Source organism: Denticeps clupeoides, chromosome 14 (genome assembly GCF_900700375.1).
Source record: "Denticeps clupeoides chromosome 14, fDenClu1.1, whole genome shotgun sequence".
Taxonomy (NCBI): Eukaryota; Metazoa; Chordata; class Actinopteri; order Clupeiformes; family Denticipitidae; genus Denticeps; species Denticeps clupeoides.
The window spans coordinates 9,630,402-9,658,380 of record NC_041720.1 but is presented as its reverse complement, the minus strand read 5'-3'; the positions used below and the strand labels follow the sequence as shown (position 1 = coordinate 9,658,380).

General features: G+C 44.6%; 1 protein-coding gene and 1 long non-coding RNA gene across 13 annotated transcripts; one reads left to right on the top strand and one right to left on the bottom strand.

Annotated features, from left to right (window-relative positions):
- Positions 1 to 168: 168 nt before the first annotated feature.
- LOC114803060 (brain-enriched guanylate kinase-associated protein) lies at positions 169 to 23,995 on the bottom strand. 11 transcript variants are annotated; one of them, XM_029002340.1, is made up of 10 exons: positions 23,485 to 23,617; positions 21,300 to 22,732; positions 21,040 to 21,203; positions 15,781 to 15,928; positions 13,959 to 14,197; positions 10,147 to 10,308; positions 8,853 to 8,919; positions 5,286 to 5,393; positions 4,488 to 4,568; positions 1,763 to 3,163 (listed from the first exon to the last, which is right to left on the bottom strand). In XM_029002340.1, exons 5-10 carry the CDS (start codon positions 14,027 to 14,029, stop codon positions 1,763 to 1,765), a joined length of 1,890 nt encoding a protein of 629 aa, XP_028858173.1. In that variant the 5' UTR covers positions 14,030 to 14,197; positions 15,781 to 15,928; positions 21,040 to 21,203; positions 21,300 to 22,732; positions 23,485 to 23,617. The 11 variants fall into 11 exon arrangements, with proteins under 11 accessions (XP_028858170.1, XP_028858180.1, XP_028858173.1 ...); XM_029002345.1 differs by lacking the exon at positions 15,781 to 15,928 and having other exon boundaries at positions 10,147 to 10,330; positions 13,959 to 14,200; XM_029002338.1 differs by lacking the exon at positions 15,781 to 15,928 and having other exon boundaries at positions 13,959 to 14,200.
- Positions 21,611 to 27,979, top strand: LOC114803062 (uncharacterized). Of its 2 annotated transcripts, none has more exons than XR_003751868.1 (3): positions 21,611 to 21,679; positions 21,889 to 22,005; positions 26,684 to 27,979. It is a non-coding gene; the product is annotated as an uncharacterized LOC114803062 (long non-coding RNA). The 2 variants fall into 2 exon arrangements; XR_003751869.1 differs by having other exon boundaries at positions 21,613 to 21,718.

Here is a 27,979-nt window from a genome sequence, read left to right as displayed (position 1 = left end):
CTCTCAGACCATGAGAAACAAAATTCTCTGGTCTGGTATGAATGCCAGGCATCAGATTTGGTGGACACCATGCACCGCTCATCACCAGGACAATACCATCCCTACAGTGAAGCATGGTGGTGGCAGCATCATGCTGTGGGGATCTTTTTCAGCTGCAGGGACTGGGAGACTAGTCAGGATAGTGGGAGCAAAGTACAGAGACATCCTGGATGAAAACCTGCTCCAGAGCGCTCTTGAACTCTTGGGGTAACAGTTCATCTTTCAGCAGGACAACGACCCTGAGCACACAGCCAATATATCAGAGTGGCTTCAAGACAACTCTGAAAATAGGTTTGAACATTTCTGGAGAGATCTTAAAATGACACACCGACCTGATGGAGCTTGAAAGGTGCTGCAACGAGAAATGGGACAAACTGGCCAAGCTTGTGGCATCATTTTCAAAAAGACTTGAGGCTGTAATTGCTGTCAAAGGTGACAAAGTATTTAGCAAAGGCCGTGAATACTTATGTACATGTGATTTCTCAGTTTTTTATTTTTAATGATTTTGCCACAACCTCAAGTAAACTTTTTCACATTGTCATTGTTTGTAGAATTCTGAGGAAAAAATGCCATTAATCAATTTTGGATTAAGGCTGTAACATAACAAAATGTGGAAAAAGTGATACGCTGTTATATCCGGATGTACTGTAAGTTAACCAGAAACAGCAATTGAGACAAATAAATCCCATAATCCACTAAAATAATATCAGTTACACCTACCATGTACACCTACCATGTGGTTACTGTTTTTCGCAGTCGAACACCAAGTTACAAACTGATTCATGCCTTTATGCCAGATGTCAAATGTGGTTCTAGAGGTCTGTGTACCTACGTGTTATATCCACATTGCAGGCAGAGTGATGCAGTTATTTTTCAATGTAATTGTCAAGAGAGCTGCTTCTGTCGTTTCTCAACATTTCCTCTGGCCCCATACCAGGAGCGAGATGTTAACTATGCACAAGCATGGAAAGTCGATCTTTTCAAATGGATTTGCCAATCTGCTTACATTCCATTTAACACAGATCCTATAAGACACAGAATTTAATGGGGTTGTGACGTTCATAGAAGAAAAAATGTCAATGGTAACATTTATTGATAATAATATATTTTCCATTAAATGCATTGATGGTTAAAGTATATGTTAAAAGTTAAAATCCACTTTAATACAGATTCTTGCACGACATGACAGACCTTTGTCTCAAACTCTGTAAAGAGTCAAAGTTAAACTGTGCAATATTTCTGTGTGATGCCACTTTCTTGGCACAGAGGGACTGTGTTGTCCTAGATCTCTCGTGGCTAATACAACAGTCTTCTTTTCGTAGTTGTTGCTGTTGTTGTTATCTGTGCAAACCCCAGAAACCACGGTTTAACCAGGCGGTGAAGCTAGCGGCTCAGCTGTGGAGGGAAAGCCGAGACCATGATGCAGCCATGCATCTGTAGTAGATGGGTCTTATAGTCTCCCACTCAAGCATCCCTGCCAAGTTTTACGGATCAGAACTGATCTGGTACTGCATGTAAAATTAAGATTGTATTATAATTCAGGAAGAATAAAAAAAAAATCCCCACAAACTAAAATACAGCAACACTGAGAGAAAGAGAGAAACCAGAGACCTTTAAACCTGAATGTAAGCAATCAACTCTGAAGAACCTTCATGTCTAATGCTCAACAACAGGCTGATGGGTCTAGAAGCAATTAAACAGGAAGGTCTCCCCCCTGTGCCTATCAGTTCAGCAGAGTCCCATACAGCTGGGCCTTGGTTAGACTGTCCTTTCGGGTGAGACCCAGGGTACCAAATTTTTGGTACTGAGATGGAGGAGTTGGCTGGGGTGAGATGGGCTGTGGGGAGCTGCTGCTCACATGCATCTCGGCCTGGTACATCTGGAGCTCCCCCGCCATCTCCAAGGTGCTCTGCAAGTTCAGGGACTCATTGGAACTGTTGGGGCTGACGTCAACGTAGTCCGCCTTCTGACCGCCGGCTGCCACGTTCACCTCCATATCCTTGGAGCTGCCCGAGTGGTAGAGGCTATGCTCGGACTCCTGACTGTCCTCCTTGGCTCTGTAGAGGTGGGCCTGGCTGTGGGACTGGCGGAGTCCCGGACTGCAGTCTGGGCTTGGGGACGAGAAGCAAACAGGGTCAAGGACGCCGCTGGCATGGTGGTAGACATCAGTTCCCTCCTGGAAGCTGCTGTAGAGCGGACCCAGGCGGATCTTGGCTGGACGGACAGAAAAATGCTGCTCGGAGAAGCTATAAGGTGAGGCTCGTCCAGGACTGCGATAGGCGTGTGCGGCGCTCAAGTCGTCTACACTTAGCTGCCTCCAGCGGCCAATCAGTTCGTCTTCCTCCGGTGCAAGTGTGCTGCCACGCCGACTGTCTCCATAGGCGACACTGGGCGAGGAGGATGGGGGCAAGGGCTCATAGGGCTCGCTGAAACAGGATGACATAGTCCGACTGTAGACGGGGGAACTGCTGCTGTTCTGCGCGTGGACCAGGTCCTGCTGGAAGCTGTGGGCCTTGGGGAAGCTACTGGGGCTGTCCTGCTCCCAGGAGGAGTCGCTCTTGTGCTCGTACTCTGCTCCATCTCGCCAGTCCATGTAGAGGGTGTGGTGACGTGGGGATGAGGTGGTGCTGCTGGGGGGCCCCTGTCCCTTCCCCTCTGAGCCACCGCCACTGAAGCTGGAGTAGGAACTCGAAGCCCCACCTAGGGAAGTGGCGAACTTGGTGAAGTGCTCTTGGGCAAAGCCAGGCTGCAGGTTGATAGAACCCTCCTCAGGGTTGCTGTCGGTGGAATTCTGGGGCCCATAGAAGTTGGTCTGGCCATGGACGTCCATGCTGGGCCGGCGTTCGCGCCGCCGCTCATCTGGGCAATACAGTGCCGTGTCGCTGCTGTACAGGTCCGTCTTGTAGGCGGCACGGAGACCCAGGCGCTCAGTGCTCCCCAGGAGGAAGGTTTGCTCCTGTGGCTGGGGGCTTGGTGAGCGGGAGGCCTGGATGCTGCGGGCCTCGTCGGGCTTCTCTAACACGTTGGCTATGACGGAGGCCGGGACGGAGTCGGCGTACGGGGAATGGCACAGAGGAGCAGCCTCCATGTGCAAGTTCACACGCTCCTGAAAATCAGCCGGCAACTGGGATGTGGAGGTAGGTGTGAAAGAGAGAAGTGAGAGAGGCAGAGAGAGAGAGCAGAAGGAAAGTGAGGAAGAAGGACAAGGTGTAGGCGGAATAGTGAGAGAGAGAGGAAGCCAGAAAGAGAGCAGGAAAGTGAGGAGAAATGGAAAAAAATATGAGAGGAAGCCAGAAGTAAGTTAAAAAATTGGTAAGAGAAGGCAGTGGGGGGAAGGACTGAAACAAACAGACCAACACGAGAAAGAATTAGTCAAGCAGTGCAAAGGCACTGAAACAGGCAAGGATGTGATTTTTTTTTTTGGCAGGTCAAATTTCATGGTCAAGGGGTCCTTCAGAAAATGTAAGATTTTTTTCATTGCACTTTCTGAAAATGTACCCATTATACAAGAGTTTCCATTAACAAAAATTCTTCAATTTCTGTTTGAAATGAAACGGCTTCTACCGCCCTGATGCGGGACTGATGTGCGCAGTTCCAGAACACATCATCTCAGAGCTACCTCAACACCGGAGTTATGCTTTACAGTTTGCTCACCATAGCAACCACAAGAAGCAAATTGCAGCTAATTGGCAATGAGAGCATAGTTAATTATAGCCCTATGACAACAGACGCTAAATCAGAGGGAAACATTCGATATTACCTTCAACAATATTAAAATGAGCCTTTTAAAATATACATAAGATTTAAGACACGTCTTGAAGGACTTTTTGTGCAATACTTACCTTATTATTATTAAAATGTCTAATGTCACTGCTAATTTCCCCATATATTTATATATTTGGCTCAGTTCTATGTGTATTTGCCCAACTGCCCTCATAATGAGACTAATCATTCCAGAATGAAAGTTAAATAGTTTCTGGGTTGGGAAAAGATAAATACAAAGACAGGGACACTGATCAGTCCTAAAAAAACTTCACACTGAAACTGCCTTGTCAAAGAACATAGTGTGTTCTGACACTGCATCCTGTTCTACCACCTCTCTAGCAGTTCATGAGAAGTGTGTGTTCTGTTTGAGTTGCCAAATTTTTTTTTTGATTGTGACATTTGGTTTTGAATTATTTATGAGACCATTATTACATTTAAGGGGGATTTATATTATAAAATATGCTACATTGTTGTTTTTGCCTGTTTCTCTGTGTTGTCCTGATGCAGATCTGCATAAGCAGTGACAAACACTCACATGCATTCAAAATAGATGTTTATGGATAATGTATTAATGCATAATTAATCCTGTTAGGAAACAAGACATATATCATCCGCTGGCAAGTCAAAACTGTAACAAAACTTTATGATCAGTGGATCCCCATAGCCCCTAGGCTGCAGCTCACCTCCGAGAGCTGGGCGTGGTAGTGGGATTTGTTGCACTGCAGGAGCTGGGCGGCCAGGTTGCAGTCCTTTCTGTACAGGTCCTGCCAAAATGAAGACAGGTGAGGGAAAATGCCACCCTGTGAGAAGAAGTCCGGAAAGAGCAGCACACTGTCTGACTAAACAAGGGACAATCTGTCATGCCGGCTGGGGCGGAAGCGCATAGTGGAGATGACAGGTCTGGGGAAGACGGACTACTGGCGCCAGCCGTGAAGTGTCCCAGAGTGGCGGCTGTGTGCGGTTCATGAAATTAAAATTAGCTAATGTAGCTGACTTAAGTGCATGAAGTTGCTTATGATGGTGCTTCTGAAAATATATTTGATCAGGGGTGAGGGGGCAGTTGGCAATGTTCATTTGCTCATTTGGCACTTCATGTTTTAAAGACGTGCACAAAGAAAAACAAGTGGATGAATGCAATTACAATATGATACATACGGGTGACAAACTGAGGGGAAAAAAATAGCTTTAATAACGAGTAACCAGAGCAAATTGAATTCTCCTTCGTTGGAGAATTGGTTGGTTGGATTGATGGATGTCAAAATATATACCCGATGATTAATGGCTTTCAGCTAAGAATTTTTTTTTTTGCAGTGTTGGGACCCTTTGGAGCCACTAGAAGCAAACATCATAGCAAAATATCCCCAAAATGAGTCTCTCCATGCACTTATTCATGTCTTCCCCTAATATGTCACCTCTTGGTATTTAAATATATTTTTCCGAATAGATAGATAGACAGATAGGTCCAAAGAACAAGGATTTACATTGTCCTCTCGCAGTTTTTCAATGGTCATATTGGCCTCCATCAGATGGTTGTTAAGGACAATGATCTCCCTGCTTAATGCTCTCTTCTCGTCGTCGTGGTGCTGGGACTGAAAGAGATGGGGAGAGAAACACCGTCAGCACTTTACACCCAAACCACTTCAGCTCTACAGTTCCTGCACTCAATTGACAAATTGATTCATTTTAATTATTCTAATGATCTCATTATTGTTTAGATTAAAGTCGATCCCCCCAAATTTCACAGGCTGGCATAATGAGACGTTCTGGTGGCATGTCAACCGTGCAGTGCAGAGACAGTGGCTGTCCCTGGGTAATGACATTTGATGAGCCTAAAGTAGTAACAGTGGGGGAGTTTTAAATCAAGTAGCAGGGGGCTATGAGGAGATCAGAGCAGTGCCCCCTCTTTACATAAGAACCTCTACGACAGAAAGAAAGCCTTCAATTTATTTCCCTGTTGTGACACCGCAATTGTCGCATTGCCTCCGTGAGCTTGCCCTTAACCAACTCAAGCATATGTACCGCTATCTACACACACACTGTAGTTATGCAGCATATAGAGGTGTGTTAGTTAATTACAACCCTTGCGGTGCATAAGCAGCATCTGACACACTGCGCAAGATGCCGGGATGCCTGCAACAATGGACTCGCTATCATTCAGCAGCAGAGGGAGAATGGGCTATTGTACTGGTCTGTTATTAGTGTCAGTCGCACCAGTAGCGCTGCATTGATATTCAAATCCAGCCTCACAGCTTCCCCTGTCGCCTCATACACACACACACACACACACACTTCATGCTTACACTCAATCATGTGCACCAAAAACAACCCATATATGGGTAAAAGCACCAGGCGAGAGCGACACACACTCTCAACACACATGCACACGTTGAAGAGCTATAAATAGCATCCATGGCATGCATGCATCTTCTGGTTTTTATGGTTACATAAAAGAGAATTATTATGGAAAGCACGAAGCGTAAAACAAAATGTTAATTTACATCCCATTGCTGATTACTACCAATTAGACAAAAAGAACACCATTAACCTGGAATAGCTGCATTTTAGTTAGGTTCAAACCTTACTTACTACCATTGTGTGCCTGAGGAAGACACTTAAGTTTCTCCAGGGGGTGACTGTCCCTGTAACTACTGATTGTAAGTCGCTCTGGATAAGGGCGTCTGATAAATGCTGTAAATGTAGGTGTAGAATCATGTGTGTTAAATTAAGTTAAACGAAGACATCTTAATGAAGACATTTTGAAGTGATTTTGAATATTTATGGATTTGCAATATATAGAGAATCTCTGATTCTCAGATGGCTTTGAGGTTCAGGGTGTTTTATTTTCAGACAACATTCATTTTGAAGTCTCCAAGTTGGAGAAACATCCTGAGACTTCTATGCTGCCACCATACAGTAATGTTATTATATAGCTTGAGGTTGATGCGTGATGATGCGCTTGTGCTGAGGACTGCAGGGCTTCCTCTTGATCTCTTGAGACCGTCTTCTACTGCTTGACCTCCCACATACCTCCTGGCAAAGTCGCTTGAGGCTCGGTGTGGAGTTTGTTGCTGTTAAGAAGTGACTTTTTTTTTTTTCTGCTGCCCGCACATAATGTTGAAATGTGTGTTAAATTGCTTGCCATGGAGCTGGCCGCATTAGCCGAAAAGTATGTGGTGTGGATGGCAAGATGGAAGTGCTCAGCGACACTTTGACAGAGCGTTCCATAACATTTCACACCGGGCATGAGTCACAAGTCTTAAAAAATAAAATCGGTACATTCGAGGACTGAGCCTCTACTCTCCTGCAGTAAATATTACAAAGTTTACTGCATTATGAGGTTAGAACAATTCCACACATATAGAAAATTGCATTTTTTACATTTTAAACAAGAATAAAAAAGAATAATTTTTTTTTTTGAGGCCTTTGTGCAAAATGTGCAATAATAAATCAACATTTTGAATGCCAAACACAAATTCAGCTCCATTGCTACCTTAGATGTAGAGACAACCTATTAGGCCGAACCACTTACAAAGGTAAGCATTAGATTTCCAAATTTTTGCCAAAATAATGGTGGAGGGATGTATTGGTATTCCCACCATCCCTACCATGAATTACATCGCATGGCTACGTATCATTATAAAACAAGGTGGTTGGCTAACAGTATTATAAGTACACATGATTTTTTATGAGCAATAATTAAAAAGGACACTGTGTTACATTGGTGTGCACAACCATCATGTTTCACGAGCGGTGCACGTGCCGCTTCGAGTGTGAAAGGCCTCAATGCCTAGTTGGATCCCTAGAGAACATGGGATGCGGATGGGATCAGCCTGTTCTAGAGGCTACAGCTGTCCGAAATTTTGTTCTGTTCAGTATGAACTTGTTAATTGTGCTCACGGGGACGTCTGGCCGTTCCCCAGGCATGTTGTTTCCACAAACACTGTCACAGTTTTTGTGAGAAAGTTTTATTAGACTTCAGAAAGCGAGTTTTGTTTGGCAAAGCGCAATCTGGCTTTGGGACCTCACAGATATTTAATCGAGAACTATTAAACACCTTAATCACAGCAATTACATAGCAATTCAGAGGTCAACACGTTAAAAACAAGTTCAGTTCTTTTACATAATAGATTTGTTGCCGATGGTTAAGGAGCAGTTAAATGCAGGACGGATTCTTTTCACTACCATTGTGTAAAACACACAGAACCCATGGTGGTGCGGAGGTTAGTGATGTGGCCTCACACCTCCAAGGTTGTGAGGTCAAATCCCAACTCAGACCTTGTGTGTCGGGAATTAGCATGGCATCCATTTGTGGGGGGTGCAGGTTTCCTCCAGGATCTCCAGTTTCCTCTCACTAGTGCATGAGCACTAGGTGGAATTGTGACTCTGAATATTCTATAGATGTGAGTGTATGAGAAAATTATGTGTGTGTGTGCACCCTGCTGTGCCAACAGCATTCTTCAGTGGTGGGTTTAAGGTCATATATAAATATATTATTATTATTAAGGTCATATATATATATATACACACACACACACACACACACACACACACACACACACACACACACACACACACACACACACACACACACATATATATAGATATATATATATATATATATATATATATATATATATATATATATATTTTGTTAAGTACATAACTTCACATGTGTTCATTCATAGTTTTGATGCCTTCAGTGAGAATCTATCAATGTAAATGGTCATGAAAATAAAGAAAACACATTGAATGAGAAGGTGTGTCCAAACTTTTGGCCTGTACTGTATGTGTGTGTGTCACACACTCGCCTGTGAACCAGAAGACACAGGTTCAAACCCGTCTTACTACCATTGTGTCCCTGAGGAAGACGCTTAACCCTAAGTTGCTCCAGGGGGGACTGTCTCTGTCACAACTGATTGTAAGTCGCTCTGGATAAGGGCATCTGATAAATGCTGTAAATCTAAATTTAGAACATGCAACATAAAATCCACCCCCTTTCTGCCACCCACACACACACAGGCAATGCCTCTGTGGCTTTATTAACTCACAGTTCTGTGGATCTTCTCCTCTAAGTCCTGGTTGATGCGCTGCAGGGCCGAGTAGCTGCTCTGTATTCTGAGGAGGCGTGAGGCAAAACAAACCTCAGTCACCATCTCACAGCACACATCATTAGACAACTTTATTACTGCAGCCAGAGCCACGGCTGCTTCCAGCCCTGTAGGGGGCCAATCCCACAGCAGAGCCATGGCTCAACACCACAAGGACCACAGCCTCCAGCCCACACCTCTCTCCCTCCGCACCTCGGCACGGTTGGGAGAACTAGAGGCGGGGAAAATGTTTCCTCTTGGTAGGGCACTAATCCCTGCAGAAGGGGACTTTGACTTTAGGGTTCTGTCTCTCCCCATGCCTGTAACTTCCCTTCCTTTTCTCTCAAAGTTGTTTCAGAGAGACATCAAACACAGTGTGGCTGTTAGAGGACAAGTTATTGTACAAGTTATTATAAAATAATATAATATAATATAAAAACTCTAGCTTTTCATTAGAATTAGTCATTTTTTAAAACTTGTTTCTGATGTAGCTGGTTGTAAATTATATTTAAATGTACTATAAGACTTTACGGTACTGTGCAAAGGTTTTATGCAGTAGTGAAACTACCTAAGGGTTTTTCATCATTTTTCATCAACAGTAACTCTAAAAGTATAAATCACAGAAATAATGAATGATCTGTTACAGTCTACAGATGGGGAATAATTTTGAACTGTGGAGACTTTTTTTCCTCTAAATGAAATTTTCCTGTTAAATGAAATTAAGAAAAATCATCAATAAACTGTTTAGGTAAATCAATATTTGATCAATATTTGACAGGCTATTTTGTCACGTTCATTACAAAATTTCTTGCTGCGTAAATTAACATTTGTATTGGTGCCTAAGACTTTTGAACAGCACAGTACATATCAAGCAGCATTGTTTAATGGTGTCTTTAAAACCAGTTGTGCACACAGAATGGCAGAAAGAAGGCCTCGGCCAATAAAGTGCTGTACAGGGTAGCCTTTCACTTACAGGTTTCCACGAGGTGTTGTAAATTAAGGTGATATTTAATAAGACATTGTGCCGCTCGTATGATTGAGTTTCTCAGTGCTTCAATCAGGCAGCTTTCAGTGTTCATTTCCTTCTGTAGGCAGGGATTGTCTCTGACTAGGATGAGTTTTAAGCATCTGTGCCACAGGCCAGTTAAACACGTTAAAAACATTAAATGAATCGCACTGGTTGGCATACACATTTTGCCAGTCATACATGTAATGTAATATAACATAACCATATCAACATTTTTGTCTTTCATACCGTCGCAGTTTATCTGTGAACTTGTCGAGCTCCTCCTGGGCTCTGCGCAGCTCCGTCTCCAGGTACTGCCGAGTGGAGTCGAACTCATTCTCCAGCATTTCCAGCTTGTGGGTGGTGTAGGTGAGCCGCTTGCGCAGGTCTTCCTTCTGCTCGTGCAGCGAGCTGTGGACGGGACAGCACCCCCCCACACCAAACAAACAGAACAGTTTCAGCATCATCAGAGCCTTCTGAAGACATGATCTGTTAGGAAAAGATTAGACAATCCCCCTCTTGTTCCTTTTATCTTCAGATCTCGTCTTCAAACACTTTTGAGGCCCGTTCTCACAGAACGGATATGCTTCGGCAATGAGAATTCTGCAGCTGATCTTGGAACGTTGAAGAAAATACCAGAACATACAGATGAAAAGTAATAGGAAACAGGTTCTAAAACAAAAGTCAGCCATACGGCTTGTCCACATCATCTGGGTATGCCATATGTTCCACTTTGTGGGCAATATGCACACTCGGTACGGTTTCATTTAAAGGCAATATGCACCCTTCTATCTGCACTGTGATGAATGATTTTGTTAATGATTTGTGTGTCAGGCAACATGAGCTTCCAGAATGGCTTCAAAAGACCTTTTCCAGTCTACATTAACCGCCAGAAGGGGTTATGATCCCAACGAACATCCCATAATTTGCTGTTTTGGTGGAGGTGTTGATGTGTATTGAGACTGGATTGAGATTGGTGCTCATCTGATTTCACCCAGCTATGTGGGACAGTGGGTGGTGCAACCATCATCCCAAAACAGCACCTCCATTCAGGAGAGGAACAGCAGAGATCTTAGCACACAGGCTGATCACTTACAATCAATGGGAATTGACCTGCACTGACTCTTCGTTCTAAGGCGGGCAAGTGTCAACCCCTGATGAGGTCCTCCGCTCATTTATTAAGGGTTAATTTGTTGCCTAAACAGTACATTATATCTGCAAAAAAAATACCGGCAAAGTAACATGTGGAACGTCTTGTGTTAAACGGAGTTGTTATTTTTTTGATAAGACGAAATAAAACATGTCTTTCATATGTAAATGTCTTGCTGTACTTATGACAGTGTGAGAACATTTGAAAGGGCTCATTATTGTATCTCTCTGGTTTATTGTGATTTTTCCTTTTCCCAGTGTTAAAGAACATCAAATTCAGTGGAAGAGTGTTCAGCCGCAAGCCGGGGTTAATTAAATTGTGCCAAATTTTCAACACACTCTAACTTCTGAGACAACATAATTAGAGGGGGAAAATGCTGATAGCGGCTTATGGTGGGTCGTGAACATGAGAGAACACACAGAGGGTCTAAATTTAGACGCCACACGTCACATGGGTAGGGATTAATGAGCCAGGACTCAATTAGTTGTCCTTTGATGGATATGAGGAGGCATAGGAGGCTAATGACTGAGTATTGATGAATGACTGTTGTGGAGGGGGCTATAATGATTGGCTATTGGCAGTGAGATAACGGATAACAATGAGCTACAAACCACTGGTATCCCACAAACAGTGGAACGGTACACACCCACACACATAAATGTGCATATACACACACTCTTAGATTTTGTGGGGACTATATAACATTAGGATTAGTAAAGATTTGGAAAACAAAAATTGAAAAGCGCGAAAATTAATGAACATAATCACAAAAAACAATATTTTAGAATGTGATTAACTGTTAATAATGTTATATGTTAATAACATTAAGCAAAAAATGGCATAATAGGATTACACACTGCTTCCTTTTCACATATTTCAAATAAAGTGAGCTATTTGCCATGGTGTTATTGTACACTGTACATTATTTTGTAGCTAATTGATAAACTAGGGCTGTAATTGAGTAGGCTACTTTACGACAGCAAATTACATCAGTGCATTAGCATAATATTATGTTACATGGTATGTTGCACTTAAGCAGTAACAAGGCCTTTGGATGTTAAAAAAAGTTTAAAATTTGTCCCCTTTGTTTCCAGTGTTCGTATTAAAATAAAGTGTGAGGGTTAAAGCTAAGAGCCAAATTAGTTTTTTGTCAGTTTGATTTTAACAGTTTTTAAATAATGCCACAATAACTTAACAACATTTATATATTTGAGTGTTTCTTTATAATAGTTACATTGTAATGTTAACATAGCGCTAATATTTAAACACTTAAATTATTCTTTCATTTAATCTGGACCAGTTACATAGGTACCTAGCAGAGGGTAGAGTGGAACACAGGAAATGACCCAAAAATAACACACACACATATGCACAAATGAGATGCACCAGGACACCAGATGCACAAGCGCACACCACTTCACACATCCATCCTTCTGTTCGCTCCATACACACACAGATGGAGTGCAGACAGACAGATAGAGCTCTCCACTGCAGCCTGTGTGTTTTCGCCGCTGTTGACAAATGGGCGCAAATTAAACGGAGATGGAGATCAATGATCCCCTCCCCCACACACCCGGCCCAACCGCCCATTAATGCACCGACACATGGTGTACAGTACACACACTCATGCACGCACACACACACACACACACAGCCGCTGCTTTCATATAGGAAGCATCTTTCACTGAAAAGCGCCGGCTGCATGATCATATGGACTGGTTAAAGCAAACATAACATCCACAGCCCGCGCCCCGGCTACTTCAGAGCCGGAGGAAAAGCCCGGAACGGGTCGGCTCCTGCAGGCACGGCCAGATGTGTGCTGAGTTACAGTACGTTTTTACGGGCGCATGCTGTAAACTCAAGCTGTTCCGAACACATTTTCCAGGCTGGAAGTGTGTACGGAACGGCCATCTGAGCGTACGTTTGTAAGAACTGTGATAGCTTGTGCGCGGTGGTGCAGAATTTGGGTGCGTGTGTTTAAAGATTTGTTGAAAAAGTGACTTTTAAACTGGCTGTGTATCCAGTGCTTTTGTTAAAGGTTCAGCAGTCACAACCTCTACTGCATTATTAAAATATTACATATTTTTTGCTGCTGTTCTGTACTGTGTGATAAGCAAATGATTTCTGAATTACATAACATTCCAGGAACATATTAAACCCCTTTTTGTATGTGATATATGTAAAATCTAAACCTCGATTTGTCAAGGGAAGTCAAGGGAAATTTGTGGCCCGTGACTTTGGTTCTAGGTCCAGTTCATAAAAACCCTGATAAAGACCGACAGTCTTTTCTTATCTTGATTTTTGGATATGAACGACCCCTTCAAAGCTAATTCACTTACTGCACTGGCATACTACATGCCATAAGCAGGGAGCAGCGAAACGATATGAGGCAGTACAACCCCATGTTGCTCCGGGGTAGGGCCGTGTTTTGTAATTGGCAGACGCGAGAAGCTCTAGCGGACAAATAACCGTTTCTGGATGCATCTGTACGCGTGTTTTTTTTTTTGTGCATTTTGCCGTTGTACTTTTTTTTTTTTTTTGTGTGCGTAATGGAATCAGCCCCTTTAGCGGTGTGACTCACTCCACCCCATCAGCGCAGCCTCGCAGACGTGGAACGGTCCATACGTGACAGGGATGCAGCACGCTCAGCCGAGATGAGACAGGCACGTCGAGTGACCTTTAGAGCCAAGTGAGACCTGACTCACGACGGACTCCGTGAAATGGCACAGTGTGCCTCCATTTTGTGATTTTTTTTTGTTTTGTTGCAGTAGTAGCATTAGTAGTGGTACATGTGGTATTTGACGGCTTCGAAAGCGGGTTACTTGATGATCCTGGTGGGCGGATGGATTAGAAACATTAAAAATACACACTCTCTCTCTCTCTCTCTCGACCACTCGTTCACCCTTCTCACCTCTTTTTCTGGTGTTTACTGCCATTCCGGGCAGCTTTGAGGGCAGTTTTCCCAATGTATATTTTTTTCATGCTTCGTTTTTTCCCTTTTGTAGTTTTTTTTTGGTTTTTTTTTGCCTCTGTCCTCCTCCTCTCCCTCTCTCTTTCTCTCCCTCTCCCTGCTGGCGTGGAGCTTTTATTCCCGGAGGAGTTTGTTAGCTTTTCCCTGTGGAGGGAGAGAGTTGTCTACCCTTGTAGATCCTGCTGATAAAGCACAGAAACAGAGTTTGACATTGATTAGAGAGTCGCCCAAAACACACCCTCACACACCAAGTGTAGAGCCCAGCAGCTGCAGCTCCGCGTGTCGTGCGCCGTAATGCGCTGTGACAGGCCTAATTAACCCCCGTTTTGGGACGCGCCATCTCTGGAACCGGCACAGGTGTGGTCGGTAAGGCGGAGAGGAATTGTGGGCGAGATGAGATCAGACAGGATGTGACTCCCATGGATGCTCGATATCGGCGTCCGGGGCTCAAATGGAATCAGCGTCAGGTGAGAACTACGTGACAGAAAGTCTGCGCTTATCAGCTGCTGGACGGTCAAGTACACAAAGATAAACCCAGATGCCAGCAACAGGCGCATGCACCATCATGCACGTAAATAACACACATACGTACAAATCCACAGTGTGAGAGGGAATTGTCCGAATTGACAGAGATAAGTGGATGTGAAGTGACTGTCATTGTGAAACACTGCAGTGAAGCACACGGTGACACAGCGAAATGTGTCCTCCGCTCTTAACCATCACCCTTGGTGAGCAGTGGGCAGCCGTGACTGGTGCCCGGGGAGCAGTGTGTGCTCGGTAGCACCTCAGTGGCACCATGGCGGTTCCGGATTTGAACTGGTAGTTAACAGGAAGATACTGAACATATACTGACAAGAAAGGTCATTGCTAATCTATGTCTTGAACTATCTAGATGATTGAAACCCCTTCACATAAACATGCCACACATGAAAAGTAGCATAACCAGTGTTGCCAGATCGAGGATTGAAAACCCACGTTTTCACAAAGACAAACGCGATAAAACATAATTAGGTGATGTAATTAAATAAGAACTGTGTTCCTCGATACTAACTCTCCACACACAATATCTCCAAAGCTGTGCGCAACTGGCAAAACTCTGTTTTTCTCTGTTTTCTGTGACTGTTATACCACTTGTTCCCTTAATCTCACATTTGTGGGACTACGTCTTAAATAACGGGACAAATATGTCTCCGGTTGTCTTCAGGAGGGATGCAATTTGACATTGTCTACGTGAAAACAGCATCTCTCCACCTGCTGCAGTCCAACAGCCCAACACAGCAGGCCAACTGCAACACATTCAGCCCTACTGCTCACTGCGAAGGAGTGCTCGAGACAGAGAGAGAGAGGAGAGCGAGCGAATGAGTGAGAGGGAGCGAGGAGGAAATTTGACCGCGCACAGCCGCTGCATTCGTGGAGGGGCTTCATTTGTCTCCCAGCATCTCCGTGGGGGGAGAGTGACATTCGAGGGAAACGGTGGCTCGAATGAAAGAGCGCAAGGAGGAGGTGAAGAGTGGAGGAGGGCTAAGGATAGGGATGGGGAGGAGAGGAGAGGAGAGGAGGAGGAGGGAGGGCGATGAGGGTGGAAGAGGGATTACGGAAAGACAGACACAGAGGAGAGCCAGGGGAGTAGCACGTCAGAGGGAGGTAGAGACGGGGATGGTAAGCGCAGAGGAGATGGAGGAGGGGAGGGAATCGAGAAGAGATGGGGAGATTTCGTTCGAGGAAATGGTTGATGGAGAGGGGGAGAGAGAGAGAGACTCACGGCTCTTTGTGTTACGGCGCACTGTGCTCTCCGCGCTGATGGATCAGCTGACAGGAAACCCTGTAATCACCTGCCCAGCCTGGGAAACCCTGACGCTGACTCACATGCTTTTTCATACACACATTTGTTTTTCCATCTTTGTGAGGACCTACGATAAAAAAAAAAGTGTCCCACAATAAACACAACAACGCCTTAACACACTAAATTGTTATTTAGTTTTTATACTCTAAATTAAACATTCTGCCGACCCGACTAGCATATAAATACAAAAGTGAAAGTGAAGTGATTGCGATACACTGCAGCCCAGCACACGGTGACACAACGAAATGTGTCCTCTGCTTTTAACCATCACTCTTGCTGAGCAGCGCTCAGCCATGACAGGCGCCCTGGCGTGCCAGCAACCTTCTGATTCACTTGAAATGAGAGAAAGAGATATTCAGAGCACATGGACACCCAGAAAAATAAAACACAAATAAAGAGGTAGCCTATACACACAGGTTTGTGGGAACCCACGAGTCAAAAGGTTATTACATTTCACCTGGCCTAGCAACATAAAGCAATGACTTTCTTTAGTTTTTTATCTCTGTAAATAAGCACTCAGGGTTAAGTGTCTTGCTCAGGGGCTCAATGGTAGAATGTGGGGTTTGGATCTGTAATTTTATGCTCTTCTGGTTCACAGGTAAGTGTGTTAGCCACTAGACTACAACCACAATTGATTTTCAGTAAGCTGTACTGTACATTTGCATGCACACATGCTTGTATACACACACAGGTTTTGTCCACATATGCGCACCCTGTAGTTACATACACATTGATATAAGGAAACCAAACCCACACACACATGCATATGAGACATGCATTGGCCTAGACACATGATGATTCACAGATTCGCAGATATGCAGCAGCACTGCATGAGGCTACATATCAATCCAGACACTTATTAATGTGTGATAATGTCTTAGGGTGGTGACTGAGACTGAGTACCATTTCTTCATTTGTCACATTTATGGATTGCTGCAGATCGGCGTAGGCACATGTGCAGCAGACGGCCCCTGATTGGCCAAGGCCCTGCCAGACCAGGTCCTTCACCCACTAGTGCTCACTTCATTAGTAACAGCAGGGGGAAAATTAGGGCTAAACTGGGTTTCATGCACTGCTGATGGCACTACTCACTCACTCACTCACTCACATACACATACACAGACAGGAAAAAGTAGACGGAGCCTGTTTCAGACATTGACATTCCAGGAAAAGTTCAGTAACATATGTAAACGTCAACTTCATTCAGGCCACTTGTTTACAGCATCTACTGGTAACTGGGATTGTCAACTGCCACTTTAATTCATTTTTGCTATTTATAATTAACCTTATGCTCCAAACAGAAATACATAAAATGCATAAAGTATAGTGAGCAGATCCAGCACCCAAGCCATGGACCAGTTCCATCCTGAACAGACAGAATAATTTTTATTATGTTGATTTTATATCATCTAACCATTTCTCTGTCTTTTCCTCTTTCTCACACTAATTTCATTGATATCCAAAAAAAATACGAAATGTAACCAAACTAAGTAAATTCACGGCGTCTGAGTTATTGTGATCACATTAATAGGTAATGCCGTATCGCATAGTTAATATCTATGTTACGTGTTTTTCCACGCATTATATTCCATATTATACTCATTACATTCGCCTCTATGGACAAACACAATTCTATATCTATTACTGCTGTGGCACACAAATTAAATGTGATTTTTTTGTTGTGGATATTATGAATATATGAAAATTTTCTTGTTTGTCTTAACTATCAGTAGTATGTTTTTTATAGTAATCCTATTATGGAACATACTGCCGTGTATTTATACATATATTTGACTTGTATGTGAACGAATCAGACTGCTCAACTACGGTTGTATTTACTGAGCACGATCCGATCTTTGAAAAACGAAAATAAAAATGCAAAATGATATATATATGTGTATACTCACACACACACAACATCTGCTTCTACCCAATCCTTTTGCCAAAGTAACACTTCCCTAATTTCTGGCAGGCATTGTGAAGTTCTGTGATAATTGTGTTTGGCTGTGTTCAATGGATTGGAAATCGCAAATGGTGTCACCACACACGCACGCATTCATACCAGTGAGCACATTAATCGCCACATGCAAATATAGAGCATACCTACACAGTTTAAAATCCTTCACATATATAAAAATGTGCACAAACAGACACACAGTTGGCAACAAAAACAGTGCAAACAGCCCTCCTACAGCCATGAAAACATGCTAGAATCTGCACACATCCTGATTTCAAGCCCCTTCCCTCACTACACAGATTCGTGCACACACATGCACACGACCGCCTTCACTGTGAGCTAAAAATAGAAAGGAAAGGATCCGGCCCATCTCACCACAGTGATCCAGACTGTAACTAGGCTCCAAGGGAGCAGACTCTCACATCAAAGGGTTAATTCTGGAGACAGGAGGTACTTGCCAAACCCAACCTGAACATACCACCAGACACAAAAAAAAATAACGAACCAGGTCTCATAGCAAAGCGCAGGAACACTGCGGTCGCCATTAAAAATGTGGGATTTGTCTTGCGTAATCAAATACCAAGGGTCCGACACCGCACAATTACAAAAAGGCACTGGGATCAGCATCAGATAATTCATAATTCACGTTAAACTGCCGACTACAACCATAAATTGCCAGGACTGTGCTCAGAACGGCTGGGCTTTGAAATTCCCCTCTGTCTCAGGACTTCGGGCACGGCCCTTCAGGGAACCCTGGCAGCAAATGAGAGCGGTGGAAAGGTAACCACCGGCCTCAGCTCAGCTGTCAATCACTCATAGCAAGTGGAGAGATGCAATCACAGCCAGTTTGGCTATTAAATTATGTAGTTTAATATAATATACAACATGGGTCTGCATGGCTGACAATAATTTTTTTTTTGAAAAAAGTGATGCCATCTTAAATTCAATGTCTGGACAATATTGGTAGATGGTGACAAATACAATATTAATTAATTGAATAAGTATATATAATATAATATTGTTTCAGTGATTCACGTATGCATTGTACACTCTTGTTTTTAAGTGTGTGTTTTTAAATATACAGCATACATTTATATGTTATATAGAAATTTGAGAATTAAAAAAAAAAATTATATCAGGTTCTTCACCTATATGAAGATCTATGTACTGTTATTGCGGTATAGTGCCCTGCCCGACCACTCACACAAATGCATCTGTATTCCACCCAGCCCTCAACAAATCAGAGGTACAGCAGGAGTGTCGGGCCAGCACTGACTTCCCGTCTAAAAGGTTCATTCTTCCATGTCCGGAACGGGGGGAGCGTTATCGGGGAGGTAAAACGAGGAGGCGGTGGACAGAGTGGAGCGGTTTCAAGAGGTTACATCAGATGTTCGAGGTCACAGGAGTGCTGGCGATGATTCGCTCTGACCAAATATAACAGGTCTCTCCTCCTCCGCCCTCACCCTTATTTGTCCCTCCCGTCATCATGACTTCCACCAGACAACATCGTTTTGTTACTGCTGCTTTTTGGATTTTACATGTAACATGTAAGTTTTGTCTCAGCCAATATTGTGCCAATGTACAATATTCTCCATGGTTGTATCTAAAATCTAGGATACATATTAGGATGATTAAAGTAGTGTTTATGACAATTCTCACCATTCACTCAATTTTTTGCTTATTCTGTGACAAACTCACCAATGTATAAGTAAACCCTAAATATATTATTACTTCATGATGTCTGATGTAATGAACATCCCGCAATGGTTTCCCCTTTTCTTTTTTTTTTTATTAATCCTCCCTGGGAGCTCTGGGTCACCCCTCTTCTCTCGCACAGAGCCCCGGCGCACGTTGGCAGTCCTGGATATCCCTGTGAAAGAGCCCTCTTTGGCTCGGGATTAGATCGCAGCCTGGAGTGGGGAAAGAGATATGGGGGGGTTGGGGGTGGGCGCGGGATGCAAATGCAGCCGAGAGCCCTGCTGAGCCCCGTCAGCTGTGTGCAGAAGGTGCAGCCACACTTCTTTTTTCAAACTGAGCCCCCCCCCCATCTGATTTATTAAATATTATAATAATAAAACAAAAATACAAATCAGCCGGAAACACCTACTTATAGCATGCTGAATTGTTGATTGTGTCTTATTTTTGCCATTTTAGATTATGATACATATTTCTCTGTAAGCAGACATGGAGAGTTGGCTTAGACTTTAAAACATGCACACAGACAAGAAATAATGAGTGTGTTAGTCAAACTACAAGGGAATAAATGTTATATGTCCAATTCGCTTACGTAGAATCATTATTAAAAAAAGAAAAAAAAGTCCAATCCAAGTAAAAATGTGTTCTTCCACAGGTCTTGCATTCAGTTTAACAAAAAAATATGTTTCGTCTTTGGTTAATTTGCAGTGGAAGACACGAAGCAGAGGCAAGTCAGCGTCTAAACGCCTGCCGTCCAGCAAAACATGGTCAAGATCTGAGCCTAGGGGCGAGTTACTCGTTGCACTTTCGTAATGTGGGCCTCGGAAAACGATTTGCAGAAAGCGTTGGCAGATTATCCTGCTCACGCCGTGAACGGCTGCATTAAAAAGTGCGTCCGAAAATCAAATGGCACGAACTGACAGCACATTCGGCCCGTTTCTGCACTCCCCTCCCTGATTGACACGTCAGGGTGGCAGTGGCACCCGGGACTCAGTCGCGCTCCTCTGCCATTACCGCTCCCAACATGGACACGCACAATGTAGCGCGAAGAAGCGAGTGTGGGGAAACCCCGCCAAAACTAAAAAAAAAAAAAAAAAAACCCTATCTGTGCTCCTAAAGTCTCACAAGTTCAACACTCAAACAGTTTCTTTGCTTCGGGGGTACCCCAAGTATTCCCCTGGACTTCTTATTTTTCCCCGGTGATGCCTGCCTGGCAAAGAAAGAACGGATGGAACGCTCCCCAAGACGCTCATGGGTCTGTCACTCCGAGCTCGTCCTCCACAATCAAGACGGAAATCATGCAAGCGGGGAACAGTCGCCCACAGTTTCCGCCCCAGTCTAATACAGAATGGAAGGGGTGAAAATGGAAACACGCATGTCTTGAGGACGAAAGAGGCATACATTTGCAAATGCGCACGTAGAAACGCCCACATGCACGAGCGCGCAAAAACACAAGTGTGCGCAAGACCCCATGCACACGGACGCATCGAGTCCCCACTTCCACGGCGAGCCTTTTCAAGTTCTACCTTCCTTCCCCCGAAAGCCTCATTTTCGTCGGAGGGAGTCGCGGCAGTGGCGGTAATCCTGCGCGCCGGAGAAAAGCCCCTGCGATGCAGCCGGGCTTAACCAGCCCTGATAAGCTCTGAGAAGCCCCCCTCCGGTGAATGAGACTGAGAGACGAGAGCTATGACTAGGCAGTGGAAGGGAGGGGGGGAAGAGAGGGACGGAGAGATGAATCAAGAGGGAGTGGGAGTACAAGAAGAAGAAAAGAGAGAGAGTTGCTTACCGTGTGCTCTGCATCTCTTCATCGCCAACCTGGGAGGATGAGGAGGAACATTAGAGTAGGGACGAGCTGATTGGGCAGCACCGCTGCGGTCTGCACCTTAAGAAACCCCTTCGAGCAGCGAAGTCACGCCGCTTCAACCTGTATCCCGGCGCGCGGAGACCAGCAGAGGGACCAGAAATTCTCCATCATCGCAGCCTGACTGCAGATATACTCACAGCAGAGAGAGAGAGAGAGAGAGAGAGAGAGAGACAGAAGGAGGGGGGGGGGATCTACAGACTACTGGCTCAGCATCTTATTCGATATCAGGAGCCATGGAGTATTGAGGGACCGAGACAGAAAGAGCTAGAAATGCGCCAGACGACTGGGGAGAGGGGGAACAGGTGGATTCATCTGTTGATGGAATGGTGTTGGGATGGAGGGTGAGGCGGGGGTGGTGTTATGTGTGTGGGAGGGAGTTCTCGCACCTACTCTTAGCGTTGGGTCTGTTGCAGGGGGAAGTATGTGAGCTCAGTGTCACTTTCTCTCTCACCATCGCTCTCTCTCTCTCTCTCTCTCTTACTCTTTCTTTCCCTCCTCATGAATAATGCAGCTGAAGGCTGAGACACCATGCCAGAGGAATCTGCTCCACCATTCAGCCATGGCCGGACACCGAGTGGCACGGGAAGAGGACGGAGCCCGTTGCAGCCTCCCGCAGCAGCTGCCTTCGGTGACAGCATGCATATTGAAATTTCACCTCCTCCCCCCTTCCATTTTGTTTTATTAGTGCGGACGTGTCGCTTTATACATATCGTCGTGCAGCAACACTGAAAAAAAATGAAGGCTGTTCAGGATCTACAGGTTCTATCCACATTAAAAGATGGAACATATTTGGGCCTAGCTTGAACATGGCACAGACAGTACCTCAGTTTACACAGTAATATTTGATTATGACTGTTACAACAGTTCAGATTTTGCTCTGATATAATGTTCTCATGTCACTGTACTGATGAAATGCCACACTGTGCCGTAGTGTGTGTGACGTGTGAGTGTGAGAATCCGGTAAAGGCCCGGTCCCCTGTCCAGGAAGGAATTGTTCCTGCCTTGTATAAGAAGATTTTGAGGCAAAGGCTTTAGCGTCTCCACAACCCTGACATGGAAATGCAGGCTTGGGGAAATGCATGGGTGGATGGGTGCTTGCTGTTGTGAACGAGTTGATCGGTTTGGACGCCTGACAGAGGTTACGGTTTACAAGGATTTACTGACAATTGCGCCATTTGCAGAGTGTGAAAAAGAAAGCGCAATAGAATGCTGCAATAGAAACGAAACAATAACACAATAAAAACTAGCCTATGCAATAAAATGTAATTCTGACAAGCCTGAACCTCGCGGCGCTGCCAAAACTGTAGAAATTTCAGACTTGATGCAAGAGACACTGAAGGCCATGCATCACGTCACTGGAAAAAAAAAAAAAAGTCTCTTGCTATGTTTCCTTTTATACAGGTACAAAGGCTGGGTTGCTATTGTCAGCACACACACATACACTCACTCACTCACTCTCCAGCCTCCACACTGCCCACGCTTTTTTTTTTTTTCCTAGTGGTTGCTAAGGTGACGGCAGAGGCAGCATTTTAATCAGACAATAAATTAAGACGATGTCTTCTCTTTTAAAAGTGCGATGCGAGTTGCCAATAAGCTGCCTCTTGTTTGTTCCCAGGTATGGTCGGTTGGCTTTGAAATGATAATTAGCAAGATGCCCCCTGGTCTGGGGTCCTGCAAGTCGTCTGAAATAAAGATTTTTTGCTGATATGACCCCCCATGCCGTGAGTGAAACACATTTCGATCGATATTTCTGTGACAGTTATGTAAAAACAGATCAATCAAGTAAGTCTGCATGCAGGCTGGAAATGTGATCTCTGCATCAGCAGTGGATGCCATCGTTAACACACTCATCTTGTTTCAACATGACATTGTATTGCCAAAATGGCTCAATAATGAGCCACAGAAACTACAGTAATCATGGGAAATACCGAGCTGGTTATTAAAAAAAAGCCTTCAAATGTTTAGCAGCTTGAGGAATATGCGCTTTACAACACCCAGATGGCTCATAAAAACATAAGAAAATATCACATTTGTCAGTGAATATGAGCAGTATATTGTATTATATACACAGTTACAGGGAGAGGGAACAGGACTGTGAGGCACCCACCATGTCAATCCCTCGTGGTAGTGACAGGGACCTGTATGGATATCTGCAGAGACCTTCAGCCCAGGCGAATCCCGCGGCCCTGCTCTTCATCCCCATGGGGTTGAGTCCAAAATTTGGTCCAAGTGTTGCTCCTCTTCTCTGATTTTCCTTGTGATTCACTGTCCTCTGCTTCAGCTCATCGTGTCTTCGCACGCTGTCAATGTCGGTCTCCAGATAGGCCTTCCCTGCACCAGGATCCTTGAGGTTGGGCTCCTCCTGCATCCCTTACCCTGTCTGTGTGGTCTACTGTAGGGTACACTTCCTCGGTGACCCGGTGGTCTGGAAGGAAGCAACGATGAACTCTCTCGAGTGCTTGTCAAGTTAAGTCAAGGTCACCTTGCTGATATTAGACTGAGCTTCAGCCAGGGACATCTGCCAGTGGGCGCTGTGTTAGGGACACTGTGCCAGTGACGAGGCACTGATACCTTTGCATGTGGAGGGGGCAGACAGCTGCCACTGTGGGTGGAGCTCCTCCTCCCTAATGCTTTTACTATATCACTCGCCCCCGGCTCTTAAGCCTCTGCGCTAAATCAGTGGCACTGACACCTTCTGCTGCTGCAAGCACCCCTTGCTATCTTCAGAGGATCTTGGCAGAGCCTGATGTTGTCGGCTCATATAATGCAGACCCAGCGTAGACCAGACTCAGTGTAGGCAGGTGGTTTCCGAGTCAACGCTGTCTGATTTGCTACCCACTCCAAGGCTGCTACTGGCGTGGGTAAGGCACCTGGAGCTTAGGCACTTTGGCTCAAGGCTAACTGTTCAAAGTAAGATTAGGTTGGCATAGTGGCATCATATCTGACCAGGTACGCTGGACGTGTCTATCCTATTAATGCCAGAGGCTTTGAGCGAAAGTGTTATAGCTTTGGCTCCATCAATCCTTCAATCCTTTGGGTCATCAAGTTTAGGACTCATAATGCCCTGGCCTAAAGATCCCTGATCTGGAATCAGAATTTTTCAAATCTTTGCTTCTATTGCTGATAAAGTACAAGTCAATTATCGCATTTGGCCATGACCCAGAACATTTCAACTGTAAAGCCCTCAGGGAGAGAGAGGATGGCAGAACAACCTGAGGGAGCCATTACCTTCTGTCAGACTCATGTGAGCACCTGCAGGTCGAAAAATGAATAAAGCTAAATCATAAAAGGAAAAACGAGAGCCCCCCAACCACCATGAGGAGTGCTGTAAAGGGGGCTGTTTAATTAGGCCATCTATTGATAGCAGGACCAACAGTTGGCCTTTTCAGGTCAATGCATCCTGTTGCCCATCGACCAAATGCTGCACATGGATGCAATGTGATAAACGGGGGTTGTCACCTCTGAAGGCGCAAATAAACATAAAGGCCCATTTCCATTTTGACTGGTCAGTTTTGGAATTAACCCCAAAGATTTGGACTAGTATTCTATGACATATTCTTAGCTACAATGAAAATGATGCACAACATAATATAAAACATCTTCTGATTTATCCTCGATTATACTGTCACTCGGCTCCTTCAGCCTTAATGGACTCTTTATGATCTTAACGTCATATTAAAACCTGCTCCCTGAGTAATGTTTCTACGGAACTGATTTTGCAGCAGCAATATTCCTCAGCATGCATTTTGTAGACAAAACAGTCATGGATGCATATAACGTTGGAGTAATACTTATAATAAAGTTGCGACGATGACATACCATGAGGAGCTTGTGCAGCACGAGGTGGAATTTTTTTATTTCAGTGTAATAAAAAATTTTATAAATTTTTTTTTATCCCAAAAAATACCAAATAGATTGGTATAATTTAAACAGTTTTAATTTCTTATTTCTTGGTTTATGTGGGAACATAAATGTGGTGTGACTGTAAATATCATGTAGTAGATATGAAGTACATTTTTTTAATTTACAGAAATTTGTTTTACCAGCATGAAGTTTAAAGAATAAGAATTGTAACTTTAAAATGGCATTATTTGTGTATCTGTGAGAATGTTAGGGAAAGAAATAACTCCAGGCAGGGAAAATTCAGATTGGACGAGTTAAAAATACAGCGTTTCACCCTCAGTTCTCAAGTACCCGTGTACATGTTTATCACACTTTCACAGCACCATTTCATCTCCGTCTTTAACACCTTCACAGGCAAGAGATTCGGGGCAGACTTGTGAAATAATACTTAAATCCTTTCCACCGCATACTACTAAGTTGACGATTATTCCCGATTCAGAAACAATCGGCCCATTGTTCCTGAACTTTGCACGGATGCTACAAGGCAATCTGTTACCGGCGAGGGGTGGTGTGTCAGCGCACGCCATGATCTATCTCCTTAATTTCCAATTTGCTCCGGTCCTCATTGATGTGTGCTCGCCGGCTAACGAGTTCCTTAATGTTCTTGGCCCCGAAAGGCATGTTTATCGCACCAACTCATTTCCTCTGGTCATGAATAAATGCGCGGCAGATCGGTTCGCTTCCTTATTTGTGGCCGTCTCCGAACTCCCGGGCCCCCCCGATACCAGCCAGGGCCTTGCTGACAGGCTGGACTGTTGGGAGCGTTTGCCCCTTTCGTATGTGGAGCAACGCCGGAGTGCCAATGCAGTGCATCACCAGTTGGGCTGATTAAAATGGAAGGCCGACTCTCTCCAGGAAAGCTCTTCCCATCCAATTAGCGCTGAATTAATAAGGAGTGGCGGGCCGGCACGCAACCGGGGGGGGTGGGGGTCCTACGCATGCGCGCCCCCTGGTGTCGGGATGTTTGCAATGCCCACTGTGTTTGCCCAGCTGGCGTTCAGGCCCCCCCGGGCGTCTCCAGTCTGTCAGCAGGGACGAGTGCCAGAAACCATGGAGGGCCTGCAGTCTGGACGGAATTCTCCCAAGCACATACTTTCCCTCCATTATTTATTCTAGCGGTTTTCTTTTCCGCGATGAAAAATGCCTTTAATAATCTCAACACATCTCAGCCTCGGGAGGGAGGGGGCAGGAGGTAAGAGGGAGGCGGAGGCAAATTTAGACACTCTTTGCCCTGATGGAGAGGCAATGATGAAGGGGTGGAGGCTTGGGAGACGGTAACGGTGATGAAATTGATTCGCACCACAACAGCACAAGAGGGGATAATTGGTGGAGGGTGCTGAGAGGTTGCACTACTCTTCGTTGTCATCCCTCCTCTTCTTTCTTTCTCTCTTTCCCTCTCCCAGGAGTCTTAATGATAACGGCCACAAGGGGCTCGAGACCGGTCCTCCTCTCCGATTAGGGGAGCGGCCCTACTGCACCACGCTGCTTTACCGACTGGATCCTTCGCCCCACTACCGCCACCCGTGAGCTCCACTGCAGTTGCCACGGCAATGCCTGTCATCTGATGGACACATGGGTTCCGTTAGATCACTTTCTCACCGTATCAGTCTAATCCACTGCTGAAAATCGCAACTCGTAGGCTGGAAGCACCACTTTATATGTACATGCATATAAAGCCTCTTCCATTTCCTGAAGGTCTATACGTTCTCTCCCTCGGAACACTAACAAGGTATCGACTTCAGTTCATTTGCAGTCATTTCAGGCAGGCTTTTCCTCTTATTTCCAGTGCTTTGTGAATGTGCAGAGTTAATTTCCAAAGGGGTCTTTCGTTTCATGAGAATATCTTGCATCATTGATAATAACTCCACAGACTATCCCTGTCCTCAGACCTCAGTGCGCTGGCTGCCGACGGCCATGGACACTTCACTCACCGATCCTATAGGAAATAGATCAATGCACAAAGGAACAACGTCATTTAAAAAATGAAAAACAAGGCATATGCTGCGTCGCTTTGCTTTGAAGTGCAGCAGCATTCATAAAGTGGCCCATTAAAGTCCCACAACACACTCTGTTAAAAGGCCACAGAGCACCTCTGTCCCCAGGGAGCCATCTACAGCTGCGCGTTCCTCAAAATGTCATGCGAGAACTGAGCCAAATGTCCTGGGTTATAGAGGAAATATCAGTCTCGGCCACTGATGGAAATGTGAAGACATTTAGATGACTTTTATTACCCGGCAATATTACAAACTTATTACCATCTAAGCCCAGGATTCGGCCTCTTTGCGAACTGAAAATACAGTGAAGACAGAATCCTGCCGGCGACCAGGAGGGACCGGTTGACCCGAATACATGTTTCTCACAGTTTCTTCCTCCCAACTGGCAAGAAAATTGATGGAAATTTATAGCCCCACTCAACAATTTAAGTACAAATTCAGACTTGTATAAAACGCTTATTATCTCACGTTGCTTCCCTGAGCTCACTGCATGCTGTCATCCATGACTCAGTAATAATACCCGCTGAATAAAACACAACTTGACTGGCTGAAGCTGGCTAGTCATGTACGGGTGACGTGCGGTGTATTTCCTGCTGGCGTCCTTCAGAGTTTTAAGTTGTTAAGCTAAACTTTCTCTTTATTTGAAAGCATGGTGTGAAAAATTACCAATTGATATATACATATACACACACACACACACACACA